The sequence below is a fragment of the Panthera leo genome, chromosome B4 (genome assembly GCF_018350215.1).
Source record: "Panthera leo isolate Ple1 chromosome B4, P.leo_Ple1_pat1.1, whole genome shotgun sequence".
Taxonomy (NCBI): domain Eukaryota; kingdom Metazoa; phylum Chordata; class Mammalia; order Carnivora; family Felidae; genus Panthera; species Panthera leo.
This window is the reverse complement of record NC_056685.1, coordinates 115,159,865-115,178,088: the sequence shown is the minus strand read 5'-3', so window position 1 is coordinate 115,178,088 and position 18,224 is coordinate 115,159,865. Positions and strand designations below refer to the sequence as shown.

At 36.1% G+C, this 18,224-nt stretch overlaps 1 protein-coding gene across 4 annotated transcripts in view; it reads left to right on the top strand.

Annotated features, from left to right (window-relative positions):
• The window catches only part of CEP83 (centrosomal protein 83), a 120,368-nt gene that overhangs the window by 87,841 nt on the left and 14,303 nt on the right, over positions 1 to 18,224 (top strand). For all 4 annotated transcript variants that reach the window (XM_042947373.1, XM_042947371.1, XM_042947370.1 and 1 more), the window contains 3 exons: positions 8,684 to 8,759; positions 11,550 to 11,707; positions 13,581 to 13,710. In XM_042947373.1, the coding sequence (XP_042803307.1) occupies positions 8,684 to 8,759; positions 11,550 to 11,707; positions 13,581 to 13,710 (364 nt within the window). The remainder of the gene's footprint in view (positions 1 to 8,683; positions 8,760 to 11,549; positions 11,708 to 13,580; positions 13,711 to 18,224) is intronic.

Sequence of the window (18,224 nt, the reverse complement as noted above, 5' to 3'; positions counted from 1 at the left end):
TTCACCCCAAAATTAATAGATGTATTAATAGAAGGTGGAATTGTTTAATATGAGGTAAAATTAATAGTTTGCTAGGGCTGTCATAGTAAAATACCACAGATAGGACGGTTTCAACGATAGAAGTTTGGACTTCTAGACTCTAGAAGTTTGGACTCTAGATGTTTGAGATCTCAAGGTGTTAGCAGATTTGGTTTTTCCTGAGGGCTCTTTTGTTGGTTTATAGATGGTTACTTTCTTGCTCTGTCCTTACAAGGCGTTTCCTCTGTGTGCATATGTCTCTAGTACCTCTCCCTCTTCTTAGGAGGACACCAGTCATAGGGATTAGGACCCACCCAGATAACCTCATTTAACTCTAGATACCTCTTTAAAGGTCCTGTCTCCAAATACAATCACATTCTAAAGTATTGCATTTGAGACTTCAACAGAACGAATTTTGGGGAGACACAGTTCAGTCCGTAGCAAGGTTTTTGAATTTCCAGGTGGGAGGGCTTTTTGCTTATTTACTTTGTTAATTTCTCGTTTTACTGCATTGAAATCAGAGAGTAGTGTTTCTATTATTTCTACTTTATGAAATGCTGTAATGTTTTCATTGTGACCTAATGTATCAAGGCCAGGGCTAGGGTTAAGCAAGTGAGACACCTACGGCGAAAAAGTTAAGGAGACAATTTTACATGTCAACACTAAACATGTAGGAGCTCTAAAGTGAGTCTTTTTAAAATTTACACTTCACTTTGCACCTGTAATACATCATCAGTTTTTGTTACTCGTTACATAAGGACTAGAAAGGAACGTGTTCAATTATAAGAGTAAGTCTCCTGTTATTTGTATGTATCTGTCTGTGACTCCTTGCATTTCTTGTAGTTCTCTTCAAAAAGATGATTGCTGTATTATTTGGTATATAGATTATTATAACAGTTACATCTTAGTTGTAATGGTGGTTTATAACATTTAAAAGTGTTTCTCTTTTTGTTGTTTCATGTCATTTGTTTGCATTCCACATTGATGTCATTACTCCTGTTTTTTCCTTTCTTTCTTTCTTTCTTTCTTTCTTTCTTTCTCTCTCTCTTTCTTTCTCTCTTTCTCTCTCTCTCTCTCTCTCTCCCCCTCTCTTCCTCTCTTCCCCCCCTCTCTCCCCTCCCTCTTCCTCTCTTCCCCCCTCTCTCCCCCTCCCTCTTCCTCCCTCCCTCTCTTTCTTTGTTTCTTTCTTTTTTCTGTCTAGAGTTTATTTTTAAGTAATCTTTACACCCACCACAGGGCACAAACCTACAACCATGAGATTGATTTGCATGTGCTACCAACCAGCCAGCCAGGCGCCCTTCATTACTCCTATTTTCTTATTTCCATTTGCCTGATATGCCTTTATTCACCCCCTTCTTTTTAGTCTTTCTGAATCATTTCATTTTTTTAAATGTGTCTTGTACGTGTAGCATATAGTTGGGTCTTGCTGTGGAGCCAAATTAGAGATCATTTTATTTTAACATATGAATTAAGTTCATTTAAATGCACTGAGCCCATGCTCACAGCAAAGACTTTCAGGCAGGAGCATGAATGTTCCCTTGCTGGGATTTAGAATTATTTTCGTCTTTTTGCTTAAAAATGTTTTGAAGTTTGGGCACTTTCCGTCTTCCAGTTATGGAAAGGATGTGGTTTTGTGTGGCTTTATTTGCTGTCTTTGCTTTTTTGTATTATTTTGCAGGACGTATGGATAGCACAGAACTAGTTATCTGCTGTTATCTTCAGCTACCTGGAAGTCCCTATATCTGCTTTTTAAATTTCTAAAATCTTAAATGACTTCATAATTATAGATTAAAGTTGAGAGGTTTTTAAAAATCATGTTCATTAAGGTGTAGGTTATGTTTCAGGACAAGGGTTTTTTTTTTTTTTTAATTAAAATAAATTAAAATTTAAATTCCAGTATAGTTAACATACAGTGTTATATTATTCTCATTACTCAGGAAGGAATTACCTCAGGCAGAAATATATGTATTATTTACTCATGTCAGGTTTTATGAATGATTAATTTAAATGTTGGCTGTAATAATTCTAGAATCATAAATCTGTAATGGATTTTGAGAGCCAATTTTGTCCTATGCTTTGCTTTTAGGTGAGTACATTATTTTTTTAACTGTTCTAGACAGGTAAGGTGTTTTTTGGTTGGTTGTTTTATCTCCTTGACAATCTCTAGAAAGGAGAGAGACGCTCTTCCTAGGAAAACGCCACCCTGATGTTATCCCTTTATGGTCCCACCATTTAACCACTTAGGGTCTTTTCTGTGAGAATTGAAGCCTGTTTCTCCTGGTTTGGCTTCTATTGACATAGTGATAAATGTCAAGCAAACTTGTTGTTACTTGCAGACACTAATGAATTTGGCCCTTAGGTTTTGTTTTTTTTCTTTTTTTCCTATATAAAACAGCATTCATTTCTTTAGCTTTTCTTTAATAGAAATCATTTTCTGTCCCATTAGTCACTTTGATAATTTTTTTAAATTTCCCTTCAGTTTCTCCAGTTCATTTATAACGTATAATTGACCCCAACTTATTTTAAAATAGGGACATAATCAACATAAAATATAGCAGGAGTAATTTGCAAAATTTACATGACTTTTTTTAATGGTCTACAATTGTGTTTTTCCTATGGCAGTTCTGACTTATAAATGTCTGGCTACATAAACCAGGTCTATTTTGGTCATTCGTTAAATAATCATAATCTCATTTTGTCTTAGTCAGAATTTGTGATAGGTCGCAAATTAAAAAATTTAAGTGTTCATTTACTTTTGAAAGACTCAGACAGAATGCGAGTTGGGGAGGGGGAGAGAGGGAGGGGCGGACAGAGGATCTGAAGTCCGCTCTGTGCTGACAGTAAAGAACCTGATGCAGGGAGGGCTCAAACCCACTAACCACAAAATCATGACCTGAGCCCTAATCAGATGCTTAACCAACTGAGCCAACCAGTTGCCCCCAAAATTAAATTCTTTACTTATAGAGAGAAAGGTCTTGCTAATGAACTGAAAAGTCTAAATCCTGTAAAGCAGAAGTATCCATCTATTAACAAATAACAAATATCTGTTCTGATTAGGATTAATCACCGCTTTGGCAGATGCTTTAAGTTATTAATTACATACTAGTCTCTTATCCTATTTAAAGTGGTTTCTTCACTAGACTAAATAACAAAATTATTTTTCTAATAGTATTCTATATTTCAGAAGGTTACCCCACCCCACAATGAGTTTGCAAAATTTGTAACATTACCTGTAAATGAAAACATTTAAAATTATTTAAAATTTTAAAATATTTTTAAAAGGATTTTCAATAAGATAGTATCTAGTCAACTCTTAATTCTGAAGCATGCAACTCCAACTAACTCAGGTGAAGAAAGGGTCATTTTTAGTGGACATAAATTGTGGAAAGGACAGGGTTTGTACTAGCCTCATGAACACCTGGATCTAGAAACTTAAATGTGACCAGATGACTTCTTCCCTACTTTCATCTCCCTCCTCTTCTAACTCTTAAGTTTCTCTCTTAACTGCTGTCTGTGTGAGGTCAAGACTTTATTTTTGAGATCAAAGAAGGTAGGGTTTTTACTTGATGATTTTAAGTTAGAAAAATCAAGAAGAGAGGTTGGGCCTGGTTCACTTACCTATCCCTGAGCCCATCACTGTGGCCAGGGGGATACTGACTCAGCCCAAGTTTTATGCCTATTTCAGAGTGGCGGTTGTGGAAGGGTATGTGCAGTTTGTTATTACAAGTGAGGGGGAGGTGTGTTGGGGAAATGGCAGCAATTACTTAAGCTCAAGGAAAGGGAATTTGATCATTTAGGATAATCCTGTAGTGAATCCCTGATCTTTTACATTGCTTAAAGCCAGAGCTCTATTTTACATTTGTGGCTTTCTCATTTTTTCAGAAATATTAAAGAAAAAAAAAAAGCTACCTGGTTACTTTATATACCTTCTTTCTGTATATAGTCTATCTTTAGTTGAATTATCTGTTGTGTATCATCTTAGTGGGGAGCAGGGGACTTCTACTTGGCCAGTTGAACAAGTTCTGTTCCAAGATATGAACTGCAAAGTAAGTGATAGAAGAATATGTGGCAACATTTGATGGGCCAGACAGTTTGTCCTTGCTGGTGATTCTCGTCAATTATTTTAGCCTGATTCCGGTTCTCTAGTTTCCTGTTGGTTCAGTGAGTTTCATATCTTTCCAGGAAAGTCTCTTTTTGCTAATAATGGCCAGAGTCAGTTTCCAGTGCTCTCAAGCAATAACCTTGTTTTCATTGGGTTTACGTAAGAACTGCTTTCCTCAGGAAACTTGTTCTGGAATCTTTGACAAATAGAGAAATCACAAATACAACTTTTCTTGCTTTGATGCCTTCCCTTGATAATAGAGGCTGACATCAAATGAAGCCTGGAAGTTACACTAGACCTTTTGTGCCTAATATGATGTTACTAGTCACATATAGCTATTTAAATCTAATTTTAAATTAGTTTAAATTATGGACGTCTGGGTGGCTCAGTCGGTTTAGTGTCTGACTCTTGATTTTGACTTAGGTCATGATCTCATAGTTTGGGAGTTTAAGCTCCACATTGGGTTGTGCCGACAGTGTATTCTCTGTCTCTCTCCCTCCCCCTCTCTCCCTCTGCCCCTCTCCCACTCTCTCTCTTTCTCTAAAATAAATGAACATGTAAAAAATAAAAGTAAAAAAATTAATAATTTAGTTCTTCAGTTGTACTTTTTGAAATATGCAATAGCCACATGTAACTAGTGGCTATCATGTTGGATGGTACAAATTATAGAACATTTCCATCATTAAAAAAATCAGATAGTGCCATTGGACTGTAAATTCCTTAAGGATAGGGATTCTGTCTTTGTTATTCTCTGGTGTATCTACAACACTTAGGACTAGGCTTAGCATTTGTAGGTACTCAGTAAATATTTGTTGAATGTTGAAATGACACACATGAGCTGCCTGCCACAGAAAACCTAGGCAATAATCATCATAATTAGCTACTTGTTCTTGGAAGAGAATTTGGAATGACTCCATCTCACTGTTATTCTTATTGTTTCTGTTTCAACTTTTCTACAGCTCCGTTCTCTGTTGTACTTTGGCCCTGTGGTCTGTCTACAATTTCTGCTTCCATTATTTCCATAATTACATTAAAAATATAAAGTACTTGATCTCATAGTTGCTCATTCAACAACGTATTCATCCTTCATTTTTTGATTTCTCCTCATGACCAATCCATTAAATCTCTCCTTTCAATAATTTTTGCTGTAGCCTCTGAAATCTATCCCATTACCTATATACATATATATACGTATATATATATGTATATATATTGCAGTCTCCTTATTTTATTTTAATATGTATATATATTGCAGTCTCCTTATTTTATTTTATTTTATTTTATTTTATTTTATTTTATTTTATTTTAGTGTTTATTTATTTTTTAAGGAGAGAGAGAGAGCATGAGCAGAGGAAGAGCAGAGAGAGAGGGAAACAGAATCCAAAGCAGGCTCCAGGCTCTGAGCTGTCAGCAGGAGCCTGACGCAGGGCTCGAACTCACAAACTGTGAGATCATGACTTGAGCCAAAGTCGGACGCCCAACTGACTAAGCCACACAGGCACCCCACAGTCTCCACATTTTAAAAAAATATGCCCTCACTGAAACCTGACCTGGTCCTGCCAACCCTTTTAAGTGGAATTACTCTTCCCTTCGTCTGTCCTGCAACTAGGGAACAAGAAGGAAAAATCCATATTTGTGAACCCACTTTTGCTTCCAGACAGTTGTTTGACTAACTGGGTTAAAATGGTTTTGCTTTTGGTCTTCACTGCATCCATCTTATCCCTATTTATTTCTCAGTGACCAACCTATAAGATGTTCCCCAACAGTCAATGAAGAGCTTGACTTCTGTCTAGCTCAATTTGTTACTATTTTCTATCCTTTGTCATTGTTCTTTGTGACGACACCATTCATATTGTTGATCCACCTTAGCCTTATAGTTTATCTTAACTCTTATATTCTTTATCTTTATTCAACTTTAGCAGCCCCTACACTTAGCCATTTCTTGGACCTTGTCATCCCTTTGAACTGATCATTTCAAATACCTATTTTTTTCCTCTTATCTACTTCAGTCTTACTGAAGACATTAAAATTTGATAGTCAAACTGATAGCAAAATTAGTTCTTATACTTTTTTTTTCTTCCACTCTGTTAACCTGGCTCCCTTGCCTCCCATTTAGCTTGAAATCTATTTGTCCACTGTTTACCTATGCTCTCACTTGTACCTGAGCAAAAGCTCCTAGATGTAAATTCTTTAAACTTCTCACTATCTGAGAATTTCTATCCTCATCTATTCTCTCCTCCCTTTCTATTTTAATGAAGATATCCCTTCTCCCTTTACGTCTCAAGTGTTCTGATTCCCATCTCCTTTGCTTCCTCTAGAGTCTTGCTTCACTGATTATCTTCTTCATCTATGTCTTTAATTTCTTTACCTCAGACTCTTATTTTGCCTTCAAGGTCCAGCTCAAATTGCATTTCTCTTATGTAGCCTTTACTGATACCCTGAAGGAAGTTAGTTAATTGCACTCCCTTCTGTATTTTTTAGTTCTACTTTAAGACTTGATTTCTTTTGATTTGTTGTGACCTACCTTAAATAGTCAAAACTTTCTCATCAAAAGAGGTACTGTACTTTATTCCTAAGTCTGCTGCATTGCATTTTGAAATAATTTGTACTGAACTCTTTTGTTACTGAGGTTAAGACCATTGAATTCATTTCTAAACCCTAATCATCTCTATTAATTTTTATTTATGTTAAATTCCATAATCCCTTACAATCCTAATTGTAATGATCTTAAATTGTGGACTAATTTTCTTCTAAAAAACTGCCATATGGGTTGTAGATTCTAACACTGCACAACTCTAGCGAAGTGAACTGAAGAAGACTTTGTCACCTCTTACAGTCTACCATAATGATGTTCTTACTTTTCATGTTTTCATGATAGTCTTTGGCTTCAATTTTTGTTTGTAGGGCATTGTTTTCTTTCATACCTACGTAACTTATTTAGAAAGCATTCAGACCACATTGCTTTCTTAACAGGATCTTGTTTCTTCCTGTTCAGGTATATTCAAAATCTTGACCAGAGCTAAGATTTACTTGGGACCTAACTTTTTAACTCTGGACCTGAGCTAGGACCCACAGTGTTTTCTCCTCTGTTTCTATCTTCATGATTTTTAGAAAGAAATCTTTATTAACTCTGTGACCTAGAAGCACCAAGTTAATGACATCCATAAACATTTAAGGGTGAGATGCAGAGAAAGTTTCGGAGAGTAAAAATGTAGCTGGAATTATGAAACAAGAGTATGACTGGTACTGTTAAAGGAGCAAAGTAAGAGCAAGACTCCCCTTTCCTTTAGATCCGTTGTTTCTAGCATTTGTATGTAAATATCTTAGGAAGCATTGGGTCTTACGGTTTCTTCCGTGTCATATTGTCCAGTCACCTTACACATTTAAGTGCCTAACCCAGGATTTGGGTTGGTTCATTCATTCCATCAACAAATATTTATTGAATTCTTATTAACATTTCAAGCACAGCCTTAGGCTCTTGAGAATGTTGTCTTTCCAATAAGCAGTTTTACCTGGGTTGATAAGACATGCTAATAATGCCAAACTGTAAATAATAAATGCCAAATGAATTATATTTGAGGTAAATGTTTGAGGGATTTTAAAAAGGGAGTAGTTGAGGGCATATCCTATCACATATTGGCCTATCCTATTAGCATAAAGTCTTTCTTATGAGGTTAGTTATTTGGTTACCAGAGATGCTCTATGTTTTAAGGTTCTGGTTAAAAATGTATCATTCCTTTGAAAAGGACACACATTGTATAAGCATTCATCTCAGGGATGAAAACTCATAATATATTTTATAGAATACACTATGGTGTCCTGTACTAGATAGTTTTCTTTTAAATTTTCAACTTAAATCAGTAAAATTGCAGCATAATAAGTAGGAGAAGAACCCTTACTTGGGTTAGAAGACCTGGGTCCTGTCTTCATTTGACTGCTTGGTAGCTATGTGATTTGGGCCTGAGCCTCAATCTCTTTATCTATAAAATTGAAATAAAGATGACTTTGCTTACTTTCATGGAGTTATTGTGAGAAATTACTGCAGTTAAAAACAGGGAGACTTAATAGGCATTAGAGATACATTTAGGAGCTCCAAGTCTGGTAAGTGAAAGTGAGGTAGCAGTGTGGGTGAAAGCATTGTGTGAGCTGTGTGGTCATAGACATGGCTTTGCCCGCACTAGACCACTTTCTGATGCCTTAGTGACACGTTATGCACTCTTCCACCAAAGGCTGTTCAGGTTGTTCCCCGCGTTTATCAAAATCATACCCATCAAATTTATATCTCCATGTATGTAGTCTCGTCTTCCTAGACCTACTTGATTTCTCATCTTCTCTATGCCAGAAGTTTGTAGATTTTTCCACAGTAAAAGCAGAAATTTGATACATCTTAGTTACATGTGAACACACCTTCCTGAAGTCAAAATCTTTATCAAACTTTTATCTGCCACTTAACAAGCACAACACCTGGTGTCAATACGGGTACTCTAAAATGATTGTCTAATTCATTGAAATATAGGAACTATGGTTTCTTAATAAATGTTTTTGTTGGGTTGTCATTTTTAGGTTAAAACTTCAGCAACAAATTGTGAATATTGAAAATGCAGAGAAAGAAAAAAATGAAAATGCTGACCTGAAACAGGTAATGATTTTAGCAAATATTTTGCTTTTATTTTTTTATTTTTATTTTTAATGTTTTATTTATTTTTGAGACAGAGAGAGACAGAGTGTGAGCAGGGGAGGGGCAGAGAGAGAACGAGGCACAGAATCTGAAGCGGGCTCCAGGCTCTGAGCTGTCAGCACAGAGCCCAACGTGGGGCTCGAACTCCCAAACTGGGGGATCTCTGACCTGAGCCAAAGTCGGACGCTTAACTGAGCCACCCAGGTGCGCCTTGCTTTTATTTTTTTAAGTGCTTCTTTAAATCTGTATTTTGAATGTGTATGTGTGTAAGTTTTGGGTTTTTTTATTGAAGTATAATTAACATACAGTGTTCAGTTAGTTTCAGGTGTACAGTATAATCATTCAACAATTCTGTACATTACTCAGTGCTCATCACTATAAGTATACTCTTAATCCTCTTTATCTGTTTCACCCATCTCTCCTCTGGCAACTACCAATTTGTTCTCTGTATTTAAGCGTCTGGTTTTCTCTTTTTTTTCTTTGTTTTGTTTCTCAAATTCCACATATGAGTGAAATTGTATGATATTTGTCTTTCTCTGACTTATTTCACTTAGCCTTATACCTTCTGGATTCATCCATGTTGTTGCAGATGGCAAGATTTTGTTCAAAATTTTTTATGGTTGAGTAATAGTCCGTCTTGTGTATATACCACACCTTCTTTATCCATTCATCTGTGGATGGGTACTTGGGTTGCTTGTGTATTGTTTTGAATCCTTTGGAATTTTCTATATCAGTATTCTGAAAATATAATCATTACATTGATATGTGTTGGTGAGGTTGATAGATGAAGATAAAATTGTTTAAACCTCTTTAAGCTCTAGTTAGTAAGCTGGTTTTGCTAACTGCTGTTTTTCTTGAGGTCTTTATATGCTGTCACCCATAATGAATTTTTTTAAATTATAGTTTAAGGAACACTACTTTAATATTCTGAATTTAAAAATTGATTAGAAAGATCATCTAGATTTTAAATTCCTTGTGGGATTGACTTGTAACTTTATATTGCTTATTCTATGAACTATTTCTTATTATATCCCTGTGAAATGTGAAATCTAAGAGTTGTATTTATGGAAGGAAATTGATATTTTAATTGAAGTTATTTGGGTTTAAGAAAAACTTATATGGGCAAAACATGGAAGAGTGTTCTTTCCTGGATTCTATTTTCTTTTTTGTTTAAAGTTATTAAGTAAAGAGGATTCCATTTTTAGGGTTTATCCTTGCAAGCTAGCTGGCATTACTTTGCATATGCAGTTGTGGTTTCTAAGTCTCAACGAGGAGGACATAATGTTTGATACTCTGAGAGAAGTGATCTAGTATCATTGGCATTGGGCTGTCATTTGTTAGATGTGGAGAAGTATTAAGTTCTTTGAGGGTTACTTGTTCAATCAATTGTATTACAGATTTAATTTTTATAGCTCCAATTAAATAAAGACTGAGTAGCTCTTCCTGGAGAAATTTATTCTAAAGTAGAAATCTGAGACATATCATTTTACTTCATTTGGTCAGTTGTTCTTTGGTTGTATACAGTCCTGTCTTATTTGGCTTTGCTACCACCAGGAAGTGCTGGAATTATTTAATTTATTGCCTAAGGAATCTGGTTTCTTTTGACTCTTGAGTCTCTTGATTCTGTGCTTCCAGCTCCTCTGAGAGAATAGCTAAGAGGTAAGAAAAGGTGAAAGAAAATGAAGATTTGTTAATTTGCAAAATGAGGGTGCCTGGGTGGCTCAGTCAGTTAAGTGACCAACTCTTGATTTAGGCTCAGATCATGATCTCAGGGTCATGAGATTGAGCCCCCCGTCAGGCTCTGCGTTGAGCGTGGAGCCTGCTTGGGATATATTCTCTCTCTCTCTCTCTCTCTCTTTCTCTCTGCTCCTCCCCACTTGTGTGTGCACTCTTGTTCTCCCCACCCCGCCCCCAAAAAAGAGTAAAATTGCTCGTGGAGGAAGTAGGTATAACTGTGTTCCAAATGAAGATTATTTGGATATAACTAAAAATCACCATTTATCTTCCTAGCCTGTTAATTTTTAACTAGATAATTAGTTACTTTTCATGAGAAAATGTACTCCCAGATAAAAGTACATTAGGATGGAGAAAAAGCATGAGTGACATTTCATGGTTTGATAAATGGCTCTAGAGGCCAAGGAAGCCTTGCCATTCATTAGGTTTCTTAGAATATCTCTCTTCCACCCAACACTGGGTATGTGGAATGCTTAGAAACCACTTAAAAACAATGTAAGAGTGATCCTTTCTGTATTAATGATTCCAAACTATTTAGAAAGCAGAATTCCCGGAAGAGTTGCTGATCATAGGGTACATGGGAATGGGAGAACAGATTCCCTTAGCAGCTTTCCCAGCTGATGAGCTTTTAAAACCTGTTCTTTCCTAGGAGGTAGAGGAAGTTCAGTGGAGACTTTTTAATGGTTGCATTCTCCTTTCTCACTTCCCTACTCTCCCCTTCTTACAATCCTTTTCCCTACTCCCAGTAGCTCATCTGGTCTGCTTATTTTGGGAGGAAGAGGAGAGGGCTTAGTGGATTGAGGAACAGGGTTCTTGTTAGACTCTGGTTATATTAGGCAATGATACTATGCTATTGGATCCTAATGCTGCTGCGGTTTATCATTTAATTTCCGGGTGTCCTTAGGACAAATCAGTCGGGTGGAGGATTTGTGAAGGAAGATGCTTACAATCCTGTGCCTCTCCCATTCGTTCGTTATTGCATACGTGGCTGTATGTTTCTCTTTCTTCTCTTTTAAGCAAATCAGTAGTTTGCAGATCCAAGTGACCTCACTTGGACAGTCAGAGAATGAGTTGCTGAATTCAAACCAAATACTGAAGGAAATGGTAGAGAGGTTAAAACAGGAATGCCGAAATTTAAGAAGCCAAGCTGAGAAAGCACAACTAGAAGTTGAAAGGTAGAGTTTGCTCTTTTTTATGTACAAACTATTTCTTCTTTCTGCTATGTTATATGTAGTTCTTTTAATGACGATTCCAATGTTGAATGTGTTTTGGGAGCTAGTTACAAATACCCTTTGACAGTATACAATGGTATTAGGTAATGTACTTTCTATTTCTAGAGAATGACCTTTATGGACTCTTGAATTTTTTAAAAAAGGGCGCATTTAGGGCAGAAGACTTTTTTTTTTTTTTTAACAAATTCTGCCTGTCCACCGTGTTCTTTTGAAAACCCTCAAAGAAACCCTTCTTTATTCATTGAGTAAACCAATACATTAATACATTTTTCACTCCAAATATCTAAATTATTCTTCTGAATGCCAGAGAACAGAAAGAAATTTTGTGATATGCAAAACTTACTTCCTAGAATTAGAACTATAATATCTTGGATTTTCCCTTTGAAAAGCTCATTTATTTGTTTATATTTTTTGGTCTTGAAATTTATTACTAGTAGACAGTGTATATAGTAAACTGGCAAGGAGATGATTTTTGTGATGTTCAAGATCTTACATTCTCTTGAAAATTTTGTTTAGATATGATAGAAAACTGCTATTTTGTATTTGCTTTGTCTTCATGTTAGTATTATATTTTTGTTTGAATCTACAAAACATAATTCTTTTCAGATTTTCTCTTCTGAAGGCTACTTTGCAAATAAAATTTTCTCCCTTCAGTGTCTCATTATTTCATATTTTAAGACTGTCTGTGGTTTCACACATGCAGTTGAATTTCAAGAAAAGAAAGTAAGCAAGTTATTTGTCCATAATGTGTTGTGACATTCCATAGGGTCCAAATTATTTTGCAAAAAATGGAAATTTATATCTTGGAACCTGAAGTGTTTGATTAAAATGCACTTAAAATTCTAAGACAAAAAGCATTCTAATGACAACTTAGCTAGCAAGTTTAAGTAATTGATCATTGGTTTCTGAATGTTATTCATAAGATTACATGGCAGAAAATAGCTGGATGACGTGTCAGTTGAACATGATTTTGGTCCCAGCTAAAACACTTAAAGTCTATATGACCTTAGGCACATAATCTGATGTCTCAGGACTTATAAATCTCATTTGTACTGCCTATATATAGTAATGATACTAAAAATTATGCAAAGTATGCAGAAGAGCTTTAAAGATATAGGTTGTTTTGGTTCCTTAAAATATCATTATATAAATTTTAGTTTAGTCTGAAAACATCCTGCATTAAGACTTGATACCTAGGTTGATTTTTAACCAGCTTTATTAGACCCAGTTTTTTTTTTAATGTTACATTTTTTATTTAAATTCTAGTTAGTTAACATATAGTGTAATGTTAGTTTCAGGTGTAGAATTTAGTGACTTATCACTTACATATACCCAGTGCTTATCACAACAAGTGTCCTCCTTAGTACCCATCACCCATGCTAGACCTAGTTTTTATAGCATGGTGGTTATCATGATTCAAAGCTGGTTATCAAGTGTTGGTCTTGCTGTTAACTAGGTGTAAGTCTTTAAGCAAATTCATTAACTGCTCTCTCGACTTTAGTTTTCTCATCTATAAAATGGAGATGATGGTAGTCCCTAACTCAAGGGGTTATTGTGAAGAATAGATGACATAGTACACACACTGTTCTAAGCACAGCATCTGGCTCAGAAGAAGTACTCAGTAATGGTACTGAGTACCATTTACTCAGTACTCAGAGAAGTACTCAGTATAAGCAAATACATGGCCATGCAAGAATGCCTGTAGTTGGATAATTAAGGATGTGGTGAAGCAGGTACAGCGTTTGATTCTACTTGGGATAATGTCTATTTAATCTTAAGAGTTACTGTCTGTGTTTTGCATACATTCTTTTGACAGGACTTTGGAAGAGAAACAGATACAGTGGTTGGAAGAAAAGCATAAATTTCAGGAACGTCTCACTGACAGAGAAGAAAAGTATAATCAAGCTAAAGAAAAACTGCAGCGAGCTGCAATTGCCCAGAAAAAGGCAAGTGGTTCTTATTAAAGTGATTTCTATAGAGTAAAACATAATTAACTATTCTGGGAGAATAAAATGTAATTAAAACTGAGATTTTAGTGTATGTTTAATTTGATATTTAAACATGACATTTTGCTGTCAACCTTGCAGGGATAAATTGGGAAAATGCAAACTGCTCAACAGGTTTATTTCTAAATTTTGTGTTCAAGTCGTTTTTTCAGAGCTGTCATGCATTTTCCCACAGTGTTTTTTCATTGATAAAGTTTCTAGTCCAGCCCTTATAAGTCTTAGTTATTAACTCATTCTGCACTTAAATTTACAGGATGATTAGGTTTATTTCAACTGTGCTTAACTAATACTTGTAACATTTTTTTTGGCTAAAATGATTTTTTATTTCCAACTCAGGAATATAGGAGTGAGTATCTCCTTGCCCTAGCAGGAAAAACTAGGCTTCCCCCTGACTTCTGTAGTAGCCATGATAGTTACCACAGCTGTGATCTTATTTTTTTGAAATGTTTATTTGTTTATTTTGAGAAAGAGAGAGAAATCACGGGGCAGGAGAAGGAGAGGGAGAGAGAGTGTCCCAGGATCTCACAAACTGTGAGATCATGACCTGAGCTGAAATCAAGAGTCAGATGCTTAACCCTCTGAGCCACCCAGATGCCCCAGCTGTGCTCTTTTTTAAGTTTCACCTTTGTAGGCATATTTTCTCCATATTTTTTCTTGGAAATAGTTCAGAGCGTCATGAATATAATGTAATCAGATGATTCATCTAAGTCAGTGGTTTACAACTTCTTTCCTACTTCAGCAAACCCAAGGAATGTAGCATGGCCCCATCAGTAACCATGACTCATGGTGGCAGTGATTCAGTACTTATTTTCAACAAGATTTGGTGTGTGCATGGAGCTGGGGGTGAGGAGTAGCATAAAAATACCATAAATGATTTACTATGTCCCCATTTGATAAGTTCATTTAGCAATGGCATTTGTTTTGGGAAGATGAGAACATCTGAGATGAGAGTAGGGCACTTCTCATAGGCACACTAGTATCTTAATGTCTGTGGGTTTATTGGAAAGGTTAGCTTTTCATATTTGCATAAGAGAAGAGAACTGTATATCATTTACATATTCTGAATTTGGAAACCAAAGACACAGTTCCTAGACACCTATTTATGGTTATTGGATATAACTGCCAAATGCATCCTGATAGTTGGAGTGACAGTACGAGAAGTCTCCCAAGTCATTGCTTTCCCACTTTCTTGATTTCTGAATATTGCTTTTCTCTTCTCGTAATGCTGGAAGTAGTGTAACATTGAGATTAGGAAAGGGAATCTCAGTGTTTTATACTTGAATATAAACACTGTCTTTGTTTGTATTTCCTCCCGAGTGTGCCGCTTCTCTTTCTTTCTGGCCATACAAGTACTGAGCGGTGCATGGGTATTGGTGGAATTTCAGTGAAGTGTTTTATGGCTTGGGATGATCTTAGAAATTTCACTTATGGTTCCTAGTACTGTTTGAAGCCTAGAAGCATCTGAAGCCAGATTTTAGCCAAAAATCAGTAGAAATTATAAGAACTGATTTTATCTTTCACAGAGAAATGTTTATGTTAAGGTTTTAGAGTTATGCATCATAGAAACCAGATTCTAATTACTATTGAGGTTAGTTTGGGTTGACTTCTGTTGGAGCAAAAGTGACATCCAGTGGTGAGAGAGATTACCAGCTAATCATAGATACTAGTAAGAAGGGAAGAGGTGATAATTTAAGAAATCTGCAAAACAGCCTTTCATCAGTATTGTGACCTGGGGTGAATTTTTTCCTATTGAAATACCTGCCAAATGATGGGTGTGAACATCGGGAATATCCATATCACTTTTGAAAATGTGACCTGTGGGTTATGATTTGAAGTCATAGGAAATTGTTAGGCTCAATTCAGTGAGTAGTTACGACCCAGAGCTGTCTTACCGCGTGGGACACTTCCCTAGAGGCTTACAACTTTACATCAATTAAAGTAGAAAAATAGACAATATATGTGGCATAGAAATACTATAAAAAATCTGTGAGTACATATAATTTTAGGGCTCAGGAATTTTAGCATTCAGATAGTTTTTACAGATTAGGAAACTGAAGTGGTAGGTAGCCAAGATTACTTGACTAGTAAGATTCAGTGCCATGACTAAAATTTACATCTTTCTGTTCTTAATCCTTTGTTCTCTCTGCACTGTTACTCTTTTAGTTTCCCAATTTCCCGAATACTTGACTGCTTTTCTCTTCATTGTACCCATATGAGTCTTACTTCTCGTGGCAGAATAATCGCTATGAAGTGAATTTCTTTAAGTCAGACTCTTTCCATTCTAGTTAAAGATAATGCTTCTATATGAAAATTTTGGCTCTAAGATTATATAAATATAATTCATAGGAGTGCAATAGACTTGTTAGGTTCTTTAAATGACAAAAATCATAACTTTCTTATGTTGTAAGACTTAAAGCAAGTCACAAAATATTAACTGTAGAGCAGAAATCATAATCCTTTAGAGTTGCTTTCCTGTGAGTGGTTCTTATAACTGGAGAGTGGCAGCTTTATTTTTTTTCCCCAGGCTAGAAAAGATGCCTCATTGCCATCTGAGTGTGTTTCTTTACAGCTCCAGCCTCCTATGCACAAAGCTTATGTCATTTCTTTTAAGTCTTTTTAGATAGAATCTTTGTGTAATGATATTTTACTTTGTTGATTTGTTTGGAAGAACTTGGCCAGGTATCTTGAGTTAGGATGCCCTTCTGTGATTGTTGGCTTCTGTGTATATTTTTCTCTGTACATTGTTGAAGTGTGAGTAAGAAGAGAGATCTCTTGGTTTGAGCACAGTGAGTTGTCCTTTTCTTTTTAAGGCACTTGAGATGACAACTTGTTATTTTTATTCTAAGGTACATCTCTCTGAAATTATTCTTGGTTAAATTATGGTTGTGAATGTTTTTCGGAAAAGACATGAACTGTAGTCTTAAACTTCTAAAGTGTCTATTGAATATGTTGGGTGGCCTAGCATTCTATTATACACTTAGGGGAAAATAGAAGCCATGATTAATTCCTGCCTTTGATGACCGTATAATCTAGTTGGAGAAGTAAGATAACATGCAATACCTAAACAATACTAATAGTCACTCCCAGGTGATCTGTATAGACCCTAAAGTTTGAGAAGAGCGTCAGAGGGAAGAAAGCCTGAAGACAGGGAGGCCAGTTAGGAAGCTCTTGTGATAAAATGAGGTAAGAAGTGTGGAATTTTGGCTTGTGATAGAAGAATGAAGATGAAAGGTGACTCTTTAGAATTATTCTGAAGGAGAAGATTTATAGGATATGGTGCTAAAGAAGAAAGGGAAAATATGACATGTTTTAGCTGTGAGAGTATATAAATGGAGTTGTCGTAATGGAGTGAAGAACACGTGTCAGTTGAGTAGAAAGAGAAGGTATATTCTACTAAACACGTATCAGATCTGAAGTATGACAGTGCATCCCTGGACTCGTGTCCTAGACTCTTAGGTGAAGGTGCTGTGTAAATAACTAGAAATAATGGAATGTACACCATGGGGAGCAGTAATTCAGATTAGAGATAAAGAATTAAGACACTTGAGATTTTGAAGATGATTGAGGAATAAAAGGACTAAGAATCGAATTGACTTAGAAAGAAGAACTGGATTTAGTAGAGGAATGGTCATAGAGGTGGAAGCTACAGTGTGGTGTTGTAGAAGCCACTGGAAAAGAAAGGTATCCAAGATAAATGGTTGGTTAGTATGATTACTGAAGAGTTCGTTGAATTTGGCTAGAAAGTGGTAAAAGGGGAATCCCAGGTTGGGTTCTTGTATTAGTGTTCTTTTGATTTTTCTATTGCTCCGTTGTGTTGGAATATTTTTAACACCAAGGCATCCACTTGGCAATCCTGTGATGGCATTGGACTGCTAAAGTCAAAATTGAAATCATTCCTTACAGCCAGTGTCCCCTCTGAACTCTTCATCTCTTTCGGTAGCATGTCATTCTTCCTATCACTTAGGCTTCAAACCTCTGATTGACCCCGAGGGCTCCCTTCCCTCAGATGTAGGCAATCACTCTATTGGTTTCTGAGGGCTGCTGTAACAAATTACTGCAAATTATGTGGCTTAAAACATCAGAGAGGTATTATCTCATAATCCTAGAGGTCAGAAGTCTAAAATCAAGATGCCCCTAGGACCATGCTCCTTCCAAAGGCTGGATCTGTTCCACACTTCTCTCCTAGCTGCTGGTGGATGCTAGCAATCCCTGGTGTTCTTTGGGTTGTAGGCATATCACTTCATTCTGTGCCTGTCTTCATCTGGTGTTCTCCCTGTGTGTCTTGTCTCTGAGTCCACATTTCCCTCTTTTCATAAGGATACCAGTCATATTGGATTTAGGGGCTATTTAATCCAGTATAACCTCATCTTAACTTGATTATATCTGTAAAGACCCTTTTTCTAGGTAAGGTCACTCTGGAGTGTTTTACCAACAGCCAATTTTCTAATTCTCTG